Source organism: Ranitomeya imitator, chromosome 9 (assembly GCF_032444005.1).
Source record: "Ranitomeya imitator isolate aRanImi1 chromosome 9, aRanImi1.pri, whole genome shotgun sequence".
NCBI classification, from domain to species: domain Eukaryota; kingdom Metazoa; phylum Chordata; class Amphibia; order Anura; family Dendrobatidae; genus Ranitomeya; species Ranitomeya imitator.
The window spans coordinates 152,355,821-152,367,931 of record NC_091290.1 but is presented as its reverse complement, the minus strand read 5'-3'; the positions used below and the strand labels follow the sequence as shown (position 1 = coordinate 152,367,931).

Genomic DNA, 12,111 nt, shown 5'->3' with positions numbered 1-12,111 from the left:
TTTCAGGGGTGAACAGGAGGTGATATTTCAGTTGTGAACAGGGGGTGATAATTCAGGTGTGAACAGGGGGTGATATTTCAGGTGTGAACAGGGGGTGATATTTCAGGTGTGAACAGGAGGTGATATTTCAGGGGTGAACAGGAGGTGATATTTCAGGTGTGAACAGGGGGTGATATTTCAGGTGTGAACAGGAGGTGATATTTCAGGTGTGAACAGGAGGTGATATTTCAGGTGTGAACAGGAGGTGATATTTCAGGTGTGAACAGGAGGTGATATTTCAGGTGTGAACAGGGGGTGATATTTCAGGTGTGAACAGGAGGTGATATTTCAGGTGTGAACAGGAGGTGATATTTCAGGTGTGAACAGGAGGTGATATTTCAGGTGTGGACAGGAGGTGATATTTCAGGGGTGAACAGGAGGTGATATTTCAGGTGTGAACAGGAGGTGATATTTCAGGTGTGAAAAGGGCGTGATATTTCAGGTTTGAACAGGAGGTGATATTTCACGTGTGAACAAGGGGTGATATTTCAGTTGTGAAAAGGAGGTGATATTTCAGGTGTGAACAGGTGGTGATATTTCAGATGTGAACAGGAGGTGATATTTCAGATGGGAACAGGAGGTGATATTTCAGGTGTGAAAAGGGGGTGATATTTCATGTATGAACAGGAGGTGATATTTTAGGTGTGAACAGGAGGTGATATTTCAGGTGTGAACAGGGGGTGATATTTCAGGTGTGAACAGGAGGTGATATTTGAAGGGTGAACAGGAGGTGATATTTCAGGGGTGAACAGGAGGTGATATTTCAGTTGTGAACAGGGGGTGATAATTCAGGTGTGAACAGGAGGTGATATTTCAGGTGTGAAAAGGGTGTGATATTTCAGGTTTGAACAGGAGGTGATATTTCACTTGTGAACAGGGGGTGATATTTCAGGTGTGAACAGGTGGTGATATTTCAGGTGTGAAAAGGAGGTGATATTTCAGGTGTGAACAGGAGGTGATATTTCAGATGTGAACAGGAGGTGATATTTCAGATGGGAACAGGAGGTGATATTTCAGGTGTGAAAAGGGGGTGATATTTCATGTATGAACAGGAGGTGATTTTTAAGTTGTGAACAGGAGGTGATATTTTAGGTGTGAACAGGAGGTGATATTTCAGGTGTGAACAGGGGGTGATATTTCAGGTGTGAACAGGAGGTGATATTTGAAGGGTGAACAGGAGGTGATATTTCAGGGGTGAACAGGAGGTGATATTTCAGTTGTGAACAGGGGGTGATATTTCAGGTGTGAACAGGGGGTGATATTTCAGGTGTGAACAGGAGGTGATATTTCAGGTGTGAACAGGAGGTGATATTTCAGGGGTGAACAGGAAGTGATATTTCAGGTGTGAACAGGGGGTGATATTTCAGGTGTGAACAGGAGGTGATATTTCAGGTGTGAACAGGAGGTGATATTTCAGGGGTGAACAGGAGGTGATATTTCAGGTGTGAACAGGGGGTAATATTTCAGTTGTGAACAGGAGGTGATATTTCAGGTGTGAACAGGAGGTGATATTTCAGGTGTGAACAGGAGGTGATATTTCAGGTGTGAACAGGAGGTGATATTTCAGGTGTGAACAGGAGGTGATAATTCAGGTGCGAACAGGAAGTGATATTTTAGGTGTGAACAGGAGGTGATATTTCAGGTGTGAACAGGAGGTGATATTTCAGGTGTGAACAGGAGGTGATATTTCAGGTGTGAACAGGGGGTGATATTTCAGGTGTGAAAAGGTGATAATTCAGGTGTGAACAGGGGGTGGTATTTCAGGTGTGAACAGGGGGTGGTATTTCAGGTGTGAACAGGGGGTAATATTTCAGTTGTGAACAGGGGGTGATATTTCAGGTGTGAAAAGGTGATAATTCAGGTGTGAACAGGGGGTGGTATTTCAGGTGTGAACAGGGGGTGGTATTTCAGGTGTGAACAGGAGGTGATATTTCAGGTGTGAACATGGGGTGATATTTCAGGTGTGAACAGGAGGTGATATTTCAGGTGTGAACAGGAGGTGATATTTCAGGTGTGAACAGGAGGTGATATTTCAGGTGTGAACAGGAGGTGATATTTCAGGTATGAACAGGAGGTGATATTTCAGGTGTGAACAGGAGGTGATATTTCAGGTGTGAACAGGTGGTGATTTTTCAGGTGTGAACAGGAAGTGATATTTCAGGTGTGAACAGGAAGTGATATTTTAGGGGTGCACAGGAGGTGATATTTCAGGTGTGAACAGGAGGTGATATTTCAGGTGTGAACAGGAGGTGATATTTCAGGTGTGAACAAGAGGTGATATTTCAGGTGTGAACAGGAGGTGATATTTCAGGTGTGGACAGGAGGTGATATTTCAGGGGTGAACAGGAGGTGATATTTCAGGTGTGAACAGGAGGTGATATTTCAGGTGTGAGCAGGAGATGATATTTCAGGTGTGGACAGGAGGTGATATTTCAGGGGTGAACAGGAGGTGATATTTCAGGTGTGAACAGGAGGTGATATTTCAGGTGTGAAAAGGGCGTGATATTTCAGGTTTGAACAGGAGGTGATATTTCACGTGTGAACAAGGGGTGATATTTCAGGTGTGAAAAGGAGGTGATATTTCAGGTGTGAACAGGTGGTGATATTTCAGATGTGAACAGGAGGTGATATTTCAGATGGGAACAGGAGGTGATATTTCAGGTGTGAAAAGGGGGTGATATTTCATGTATGAACAGGAGGTGATATTTTAGGTGTGAACAGGAGGTGATATTTCAGGTGTGAACAGGAGATGATATTTCAGGTGTGAACAGGAGGTGATATTTCAGGTGTGAACAGGAGGTGATATTTCAGGTGTGAACAGGAGGTGATATTTCAGGTGTGAACAGGAGGTGATATTTCAGGTGTGAACAGGAGATGATATTTCAGGTGTGAACAGGAGGTGATATTTCAGGTGTGAACAGGAGGTGATATTTCAGGTGTGAACAGGAGGTGATATTTCAGGTGTGAACAGGAGATGATATTTCAGGTGTGAACAGGAGGTGATATTTCAGGTGTGAACAGGAGCTGATATTTCAGGTGTGAACAGGAGGTGATATTTCAGGTGTGAACAGGGGGTGGTATTTCAGGGGTGAACAGGAGGCTATATTTGGTTGTGCTCGCTCAGTCAGGTGTCACCAGCAGATGGTTGCGCTCGCTTATTCCGGCATCACCAGCAGATGGTTGCGCTCGCTCATTCTGGCGTCACCAGCAGATGGTTGCGCTCGCTCAGTCCGGTGTCACCAGTAGATGGTTGCGCTCACTCAGTCTGGCGTCACCAGCAGATGGTTGCGCTCGCTCAGTCCGGTGTCACTAGTAGATGGTTGCGCTCGCTCAGTCTGGTGTCACGAGCAGATGGTTGCGCTCGCTTATTCCGGCATCACCAGCAGATGGTTGCGCTCGCTCAGTCTGGCGTCACCAGCAGATGGTTGCGCTCGCTCAGTCCGGTGTCACCAGTAGATGGTTGCGCTCCCTCAGTCCGGTGTCACCAGCAGATGGTTGCGCTCGCTTATTCCGGCATCACCAGCAGATGGTTGCGCTCGCTCAGTCTGGCGTCACCAGCAGATGGTTGCGCTCGCTCAGTCTAGCGTCACCAGCAGATAGTTGCGCTTGCTTAGTCCGGTGTCACCAGTAGATGGTTGCGCTCTCTGTCTGGCGTCGCCAGCAGATGGTTGTGCTCGATCAGTCTGGTGTCACCAGCAGATGGTTGCGCTCGCTCATTTCGGTGTCACCAGAAGTTGGTTGCGCTCGCTCAGTCCAGAGTCACCGGTAGATGGTTGCGCTCTCTGTCTGGCGTCACCAGTAGATGGTTGTGCTCGATCAGTCTGGCGTCACCAGCAGATGGTTGCGCTGGATCAGTCTGGCGTCACCAGCAGATGGTTGCGCTAGCTCAGTGCGGTGTCACCGGTAGATGGTTGCGCTCGCTCAGTCAGGTGTCACCAGCAGGTGGTTGCGCTCGCTTATTCCGGCATCACCAGCAGATGGTTGCGCTCGCTCATTCTGGCGTCACCATCAGATGGTTGCGCTCGCTCAGTTCGGTGTCACCAGTAGATGGTTGCGCTCGCTCAGTCCGGTGTCACTAGTAGATGGTTGCGCTCCCTCAGTCCGGTGTCACTAGCAGATGGTTGCGCTCGCTTATTCCTGCATCACCAGCAGATGGTTGCGCTCGCTCAGTCTGGCGTCACCAGCAGATGGTTGCGCTCGCTCAGTCTGGCGTCACCAGCAGATAGTTGCGCTCGCTCAGTCCGGTGTCACCATTAGATGGTTGCGCTCGCTCAGTCCGGTGTCACCGGTAGATGGTTGCGCTCTCTGTCTGGCGTCACCAGCAGATGGTTGTGCTCGATCAGTCTGGCGTCACCAGCAGATGGTTGCGCTCGCTCATTTCGGTGTCACCAGTAGATGGTTACGCTAGCTCAGTCCGGTGTCACCGAGAGATTGTTGCGCTCGCTCATTTCGGTGTCACCAGTAGATGGTTGCGCTAGCTCAGTCCGGTGTCAGCAGTAGATGGTTGCGCTCGCTCATTTCGGTGTCACCAGTAGATGGTTGCGCTCGCTCAGTCCGGTGTCACCAGCAGATGGTTGCGCTCTCTGTCTGGCGTCACCAGTAGATGGTTGCGCTAGCTCAGTCCGGTGTCACTAGTAGATGGTTGTGGTTGATCAGTCTGGCGTCACCAGCAGATGGTTGCGCTAGCTCAGTCCACTGTCAACGGTAGATTCTTGCGCTCGCTCAGTCCGGTGTCACCAGCAGATGGTTGCCCTCGCTTATGTCGGCATCACCAGCAGATTGTTGCGCTCGTTCAGTCTGGCGTCACCAGCAGATGGTTGCGCTCGCTCAGTCCGGTGTCACCAGTAGATGGTTGCACTCGCTTAGTCTGGCGTCACTAGAAGATGGTTGCGCTCGCTCAGTCTGGTGTTACCAGTAGATGTTTGCGCTCGCTCAGTCCAGTGTCACCAGGAGATGGTTGCGCTCGCTCAGTTTGGTGTTACCAGTAGATGGTTGCGCTCGCTCAGTCCGGTGTCACCAGTAGATGGTTGCTTTCGCTCAGTCCGGTGTCACCAGCAGATGGTTGCGCTCGCTTATTCCGGCATCAACAGCAGATGGTTGTGCTCGCTCAGTCTGGCATCACCAGCAGATGGTTGTGCTTGATCAGTCTGGCGTCACCAGCAGATGGTTGCGCTAGCTCAGTGCGGTGTCACCGGTAGATGGTTGCGCTCGCTCAGTCAGGTGTCACCAGCAGATGGTTGCGCTTGCTTATTCCGGCATCACCAGCAGATGGTTGCGCTCGCTCATTCTGGCGTCACCAGCAGATGGTTGCGCTCGCTCAGTCCGGTGTCACCAGTAGATGGTTGCGCTCACTCAGTCTGGCGTCACCATCAGATGGTTGCGTTCGCTCAGTCCAGTGTCACTAGTAGATGGTTGCGCTCGCTCAGTCTGGTGTCACCAGCAGATGGTTGTGCTCGCTTATTCCGGCATCACCAGCAGATGGTTGCGCTCGCTCAGTCTGGCGTCACCAGCAGATGGTTGCGCTCGCTCAGTCCGGTGTCACCAGTAGATGGTTGCGCTCCCTCAGTCCAGTGTCACCAGCAGATGGTTGCGCTCGATCAGTCTGGTGTCATCAGCAGATGGTTGCGCTCGCTCATTTCGGTGTCACCAGTAGATGGTTGCGCTCGCTCAGTCCGGTGTCACCGGTAGATGGTTGCGCTCTCTGTCTGGCGTCACCAGCAGACGGTTGTGCTCGATCAGTCTGGCGTCACCAGCAGATGGTTGCGCTCGCTCATTTCGGTGTCACCAGTAGATGGTTACGCTAGCTCAGTCCGGTGTCACCGGTAGATGGTTGTGCTCGCTCATTTCGGTGTCACCAGTACATGGTTGCGCTCGCTCAGTCCGGTGTCACCAGTAGATGGTTGCGCTCTCTGTCTGGCGTCACCAGTAGATGGTTGCGCTAGCTCAGTCCGGTGTCACCAGTAGATGGTTGCGCTCGCCCAGTCCGGTGTCACCAGTAGATGGTTGCGCTCCCTCAGTCCGGTGTCATCGAGAGATGGTTGTGCTAGCTTAGTCCGGCCTTCTCCTTAGTGATGCAGCGACCTCCCAGTAGCACAGTTCTTCCAGTTTCTCACATACAGCGGCTGTAGACTTCGGTGATGAATTTATGAATAATCGTCCTGCTGCCGGCACCTCAAGACGTGCTTCTTTGAACAGATCCGTTTGGAGTTGTCGCCGTCCTGTCGGTGTAATGGAGAACGTTGGCCTTTCTTCTCTTGGCTCCTGCTCAGTCCCGCGCTCTGCCCCCTGCCGATCTGAGCACTTTTAATTTTCATTTATTCATTTGATACTTCTCGGTTTTTGGTCCGGCTCCATCACTAACACCAAAATTGCAAATCACAGCAGGATCCTACCCCGTCCTCATAAGGCTCCATTCATCCAATATCAGAAAGTCATTAGAAGACGCATCACTAAAATATCACCGGAGCACGGTAATAGCCGGCACATAATAGGGTCCGGGGGCCAGGAGTCCACAGTACTCCTCTCTGGGGTCACTGACGGTAGGTGGCGATACCGATGGCTACTCAATACTCCTCTATCCTCCTGCAGACTCCTCTGTGCCCGTCCTCTCCCAGACTCCTCTGCCCTTCTCCAGATCCTGTCCCCTTCCAAACTCCTTTGTCCTCCTCCTCCAGGACAGAGGAGTCTGGAGGAGGAGGACAGGGGGGTCTAGGGGAGGATTTTGCATAGAGCACATAGCAGCACTCCTGGGTATGAGGTAGTCGGGAGATGGCTGATGCCTGGAGGGGGGTCTGGCTGACAGTGATGTCTTGTGTTTGGGGGGCTTCCTTTCAGCTGTCACGCTTTCCTTGTAGCACATTTTCTAATATTCAGCTTCTCATTTTCTTAGCCGGTGAAGTGTTAACCCCAATGGTGAGTGGTGTCCGATCCCGCACACTGACCCCCGGATCTCTCAGCGCCTTCTATATTTAAGCTGTTATTTTCCCGGAGGCTTCCTCCATGGCCCGAAATGTCCGCTACACGCCACACAGAACCCCGATATCTTCTCATTCCGGAATCCTGATTTATGTGACTGAGACAAAAGTTTTATGTTCCTGTACAAGAGCGAAAGTGGAAATGACCAAAGACGCAGGACACATCGTAAGGTGTGAACAGTGTGTACAGGAGCACCCCAAAGAGCTGGACCCAAGAGGCATTATCCTGCACCACGAGTATCATTATCCTGCACCCCGAGTGTCCGTGTCATCGTCCATCGCCGCAGGAAATGAACATGGAGGGTTCAACCCCAGAGAAGCAGGAACTGAACATGGAGGGTTGAGCCCCGGAGAAGCAGGAACTGAGCATGGAGGGTTCAGTTCCGTGGAAGCAGGAACTAAAGATGGAGGGTTCAGCCCCAGAGAGGCAGGAACTGAACATGGAGGGTTCAGCCCCAGAGAAGCAGGAACTGAACATGGAGGATTCAGCCCCAGAGAAGCAGGAACTGAACATGGAGGGTTCAGCCCCAGAGAAGCAGGAACTAAAGATGGAGGGTTCAGACCCAGAGAAGCAGGAACTGAACATGGAGGGTTCAGCCCCGGAGAAGCAGGAACTGAACATGGAGGGTTCAGCCCCAGAGAAGCAGGAACTGAGCATGAAGGGTTCAGCTCCGGAGAAGCAGGAACTGAACATGGAGGGTTCAGCCCCAGAGAAACAGGAACTAAAGATGGAGGGTTCAGCTGTGGAGAATCAGGAACTGAGCATGGAGGGTTCAACCCCAGAGAAGCAGGAACTGAACATGGAGGGTTCAGCCCCTGAGAAGCAGGAACTGAACATGGAGGGTTCAGCCCCAGAGAAGCAGGAACTGAACATGGAGGGTTCAGCCCCAGAGAAGCAGGAACTGAACATGGAGGGTTCAGCTGTGGAGAATCAGGAACTGAACATGGAGGGTTCAGCCCCGGAGAAGCAGGAACTGAACATGGAGGGTTCAGCCCCAGAGAAGCAGGAACTGAGCAAGGAGGGTTCAGCCCCAGAGAAGCAGGAACTGGACATGGAGGGTTCAGCCCCAGAGAAGCAGGAACTGAACATGGAGGGTTCAGCCCCAGAGAAGCAGGAACTGAACATGGAGGGTTCAGCCCCAGAGAAGCAGGAACTGAACATGGAGGGTTCAGCCCCAGAGAAACAGGAACTAAAGATGGAGGGTTCAGCTGTGGAGAATCAGGAACTGAGCATGGAGGGTTCAAACCCAGAGAAGCAGGAACTGAACATGGAGGGTTCAGCCCCGGAGAAGCAGGAACTGAACATGGAGGGTTCAGCCCCAGAGAAGCAGGAACTGAACATGGAGGGTTCAGCCCCAGAGAAGCAGGAACTGAACATGGAGGGTTCAGCCCCAGAGAAGCAGGAACTAAAGATGGAGGGTTCAGCTGTGGAGAATCAGGAACTGAGCATGGAGGATTCAACCCCAGAGAAGCAGGAACTGAACATGGAGGGTTCAGCCCCAGAGAAGCAGGAACTGAACATGGAGGGTTCAGCTGTGGAGAATCAGGAACTGAGCATAGAGGGTTCAGCCCCGGAGAAGCAGGAACTGAACATGGAGGGTTCAGCTGTGGAGAATCAGGAACTGGACATGGAGGGTTCAGCCCCAGAGAAGCAGGAACTGAGCATGGAGGGTTCAGCCCTGGAGAAGCAGGAACTGAACATGGAGGGTTCAGCCCCAGAGAAGCAGGAACCGAACACGGAGGTTTCAGCTGTGGAGAATCAGGAACTGGACATGGAGGGTTCAGCCCCAGAGAAGCAGAAACTGAACATGAAGGGTTCAGCCCTGGAGAAGCAGGAACTGAACATGGAGGGTTCAGCCCCAGAGAAGCAGAAACTGAACATGAAGGGTTCAGCCCCAGAGAAGCAGGAACTGGACATGGAGGGTTCAGCCCCAGAGAAGCAGGAACTGAACATGGAGGGTTCAGCCCCAGAGAAGCAGGAACTGAACATGGAGGGTTCAGCCCCAGAGAAGCAGGAACTGGACATGGAGGGTTCAGCCCCAGAGAATCAGGAACTGAGCATGGAGGGTTCAGCCCCGGAGAAGCAGGAACTGGACATGGAGGGTTCAGCAGCACAGAAGCAGGAACTGAGCATGGAGGGTTCAGCCGCGGAGAAGCAGGAACTGAACATGGAGGGTGCAGGAACTGGACATGGAGGGTTCAGCCGTGGAGAAGCAGGAACTGAACATGGAGGGTTCAGCCATGGAGAATCAGGAACTGAACATGGAGGGTTCAGCCTCGGAGAAGCAGGAACTGGACATGGAGGGTGCAGGAACTGGACATGGAGGGTTCAGCCGTGGAGAAGCAGGAACTGAACATGGAGGGTTCAGCCGTGGAGAATCAGGAACTGAACATGGAGGGTTCAGCCGTGGAGAATCAGGAACTGGACATGGAGGGTTCAGCAGCAGAGAAGCAGGAACTGAACATGGAGGGTTCAGCTGTGGAGAATCAGGAACTGAGCATGGAGGGTTCAGCCCCGGAGAAGTAGGAACTGAACATGGAGGGTTTAGCCCCAGAGAAGCAGGAACTGGACATGGAGGGTTCAGCAGCAGAGAAGCAGGAACTGAACATGGAGGGTTCAGCTGTGGAGAATCAGGAACTGAGCATGGAGGGTTCAGCCCCGGAGAAGCAGGAACTGAACATGGAGGGTTCAGCCCCGGAAAAGCAGGAACCGAACATGGAGGGTTCAGCCCCAGAGAAGCAGGAACTGAACACGGAGGTTTCAGCTGTGGAGAATCAGGAACTGGACATGGAGAGTTCAGCCCCGGAGAAGCAGGAACTGAACATGGAGGGTTCAGCCCCAGAGAAGCAGAAACTGAAAATGGAGGGTTCAGCCCCAGAGAAGCAGAAACTGAAAATGGAGGGTTCAGCCCCAGAGAAGCAGGAACTGGACATGGAGGGTTTAGCCCCAGAGAAGCAGGAACTGAACATGGAGGGTTCAGCAGCAGAGAAGCAGGAACTGAACATGGAGGGTTCAGCCCCGGAGAAGCAGGAACTGAACATGGAGGGTTCAGCCCCGGAGAAGCAGGAACCGAACATGGAGGGTTCAGCCGTGGAGAATCAGGAACTGAGCAAGGAGGGTTCAGCTCCAGAGAAGCAGGAACTGGACATAGAGGGTTCAGCCCCGGAGAAGCAGGAACCGAACATGGAGGGTTCAGCCATGGAGAATCAGGAACTGAGCATGGAGGGTTCAGCTCCAGAGAAGCAGGAACTGGACATGGAGGGTTCAGCCCCGGAGAAGCAGGAACCGAACATGGAGGGTTCAGCCGTGGAGAAGCAGGAACTGAACATGGAGGGTTCAGCCCCAGAGAATCAAGAACTGGACATGTAGGGTTCAGCCCCGTAGAAGCAGGAACTGGACATGGTGGGTTCAGCCCCAGAGAAGCAGGAACTGAACATGGAGGGTTCAGCCCCGGAGAAGCTGGAACTGAACATGGAGGGTTCAGCCCCGGGGAAGCAGGAACTGAACATTGTGGGTTCAGCCCCAGAGAAGCAGGAACTGGACATGGTGGGTTCAGCCCCAGAGAAGCAGGAACTGAACATGGAGGGTTCAGCCCCGGGGAAGCAGGAACTGGACATTGTGGGTTCAGCCCCAGAGAAGCAGGAACTGAACATGGAGGGTTCAGCCCCGTAGAAGCAGGAAATGGACATGGTGGGTTCAGCCCCAGAGAAGCAGGAACTGAACATGGAGGGTTCAGCCCCAGAGAAGCAGGAACTGAACATGGAGGGTTCAGCCCCGGAGAAGCAGGAACTGAACATGGAGGGTCCAGCCCTGTAGAAGCAGGAACTGGACATGTAGGGTTCAGCCCTGTAAAAGCAGGAACTGAACATGGAGAGTTCAGCCACGGAGAAGCAGGAACTGGACATGGAGGGTTCAGCCCCGGAGAAGCAGGAACTGGACATGGAGGGTTCAGCCCCGGAGAAGCAGGAACTGAACATGGAGGGTTCAGCCCTGGAGAAGCAGGAACTGAACATGGAGGGTTCAGCCGTGGAGAATCAGGAACTGAGCAAGGAGGGTTCAGCTCCAGAGAAGCAGGAACTGGACATAGAGGGTTCAGCCCCGGAGAAGCAGGAACCGAACATGGAGGGTTCAGCCATGGAGAATCAGGAACTGAGCATGGAGGGTTCAGCTCCAGAGAAGCAGGAACTGGACATGGAGGGTTCAGCCCCGGAGAAGCAGGAACCGAACATGGAGGGTTCAGCCGTGGAGAAGCATTAACTGAACATGGAGGGTTCAGCCCCAGAGAATCAGGAACTGGACATGTAGGGTTCAGCCCCGTAGAAGCAGGAACTGGACATGGTGGGTTCAGCCCCAGAGAAGCAGGAACTGAACATGGAGGGTTCAGCCCCGGAGAAGCAGGAACTGAACATGGAGGGTTCAGCCCCGGAGAAGCAGGAACTGAACATTGTGGGTTCAGCCCCAGAGAAGCAGGAACTGGACATGGTGGGTTCAGCCCCAGAGAAGCAGGAACTGAACATGGAGGGTTCAGCCCCGGAGAAGCAGGAACTGGACATTGTGGGTTCAGCCCCAGAGAAGCAGGAACTGAACATGGAGGGTTCAGCCCCAGAGAAGCAGGAACTGAACATGGAGGGTTCAGCCCCGTAGAAGCAGGAACTGGACATGGTGGGTTCAGCCCCAGAGAAGCAGGAACTGAACATGGAGGGTTCAGCCCCAGAGAAGCAGGAACTGAACATGGAGGGTTCAGCCCCGGAGAAGCAGGAACTGAACATGGAGGGTCCAGCCCTGTAGAAGCAGGAACTGGACATGTAGGGTTCAGCCCTGTAAAAGCAGGAACTGAACATGGAGAGTTCAGCCACGGAGAAGCAGGAACTGGACATGGAGGGTTCAGCCCCGGAGAAGCAGGAACTGGACATGGAGGGTTCAGCCCCCGAGAAGCAGGAACTGGACATGGAGGGTTCAGCGGCGGAGAAGCAGGAACTGGACATGGAGGGTTCAGCCCCAGAGAAGCAGGAACTGGACATGGAGGGTTCAGCCGCGGAGAAGCAGGAACTGAACATGGAGGGTTCAGCCCCAGAGAAGCAGGAACTGGACATGGAG

At 52.7% G+C, this 12,111-nt stretch overlaps 1 protein-coding gene across 1 annotated transcript; it reads left to right on the top strand.

The window, feature by feature from the left end:
- Positions 1-7,381: 7,381 nt before the first annotated feature.
- LOC138648651 (uncharacterized abhydrolase domain-containing protein DDB_G0269086-like) lies at positions 7,382-9,367 on the top strand. The gene is made up of 3 exons (XM_069738439.1): positions 7,382-8,000; positions 8,373-8,972; positions 9,021-9,367. Exons 1-3 carry the CDS (start codon positions 7,382-7,384, stop codon positions 9,365-9,367), a joined length of 1,566 nt encoding a protein of 521 aa, XP_069594540.1.
- The last annotated feature ends 2,744 nt before the right edge of the window (positions 9,368-12,111 follow it).

Bases quoted from the DNA above. Each gene is read 5' to 3' on its own strand.
- LOC138648651 (XM_069738439.1), top strand. From the start codon at position 7,382: ATGGAGGGTTCAGTTCCGTGGAAGCAGGAACTAAAGATGGAGGGTTCA. The intron at 8,001-8,372 runs GTTCAGCCCCAG...GTTCAGCCCCAG, and splicing joins GCAGGAACTGAACATGGAGG to AGAAGCAGGAACTGAACATG. The intron at 8,973-9,020 runs GTTCAGCCCCAG...GTTCAGCCCCAG, and splicing joins GCAGGAACTGAACATGGAGG to AGAAGCAGGAACTGGACATG.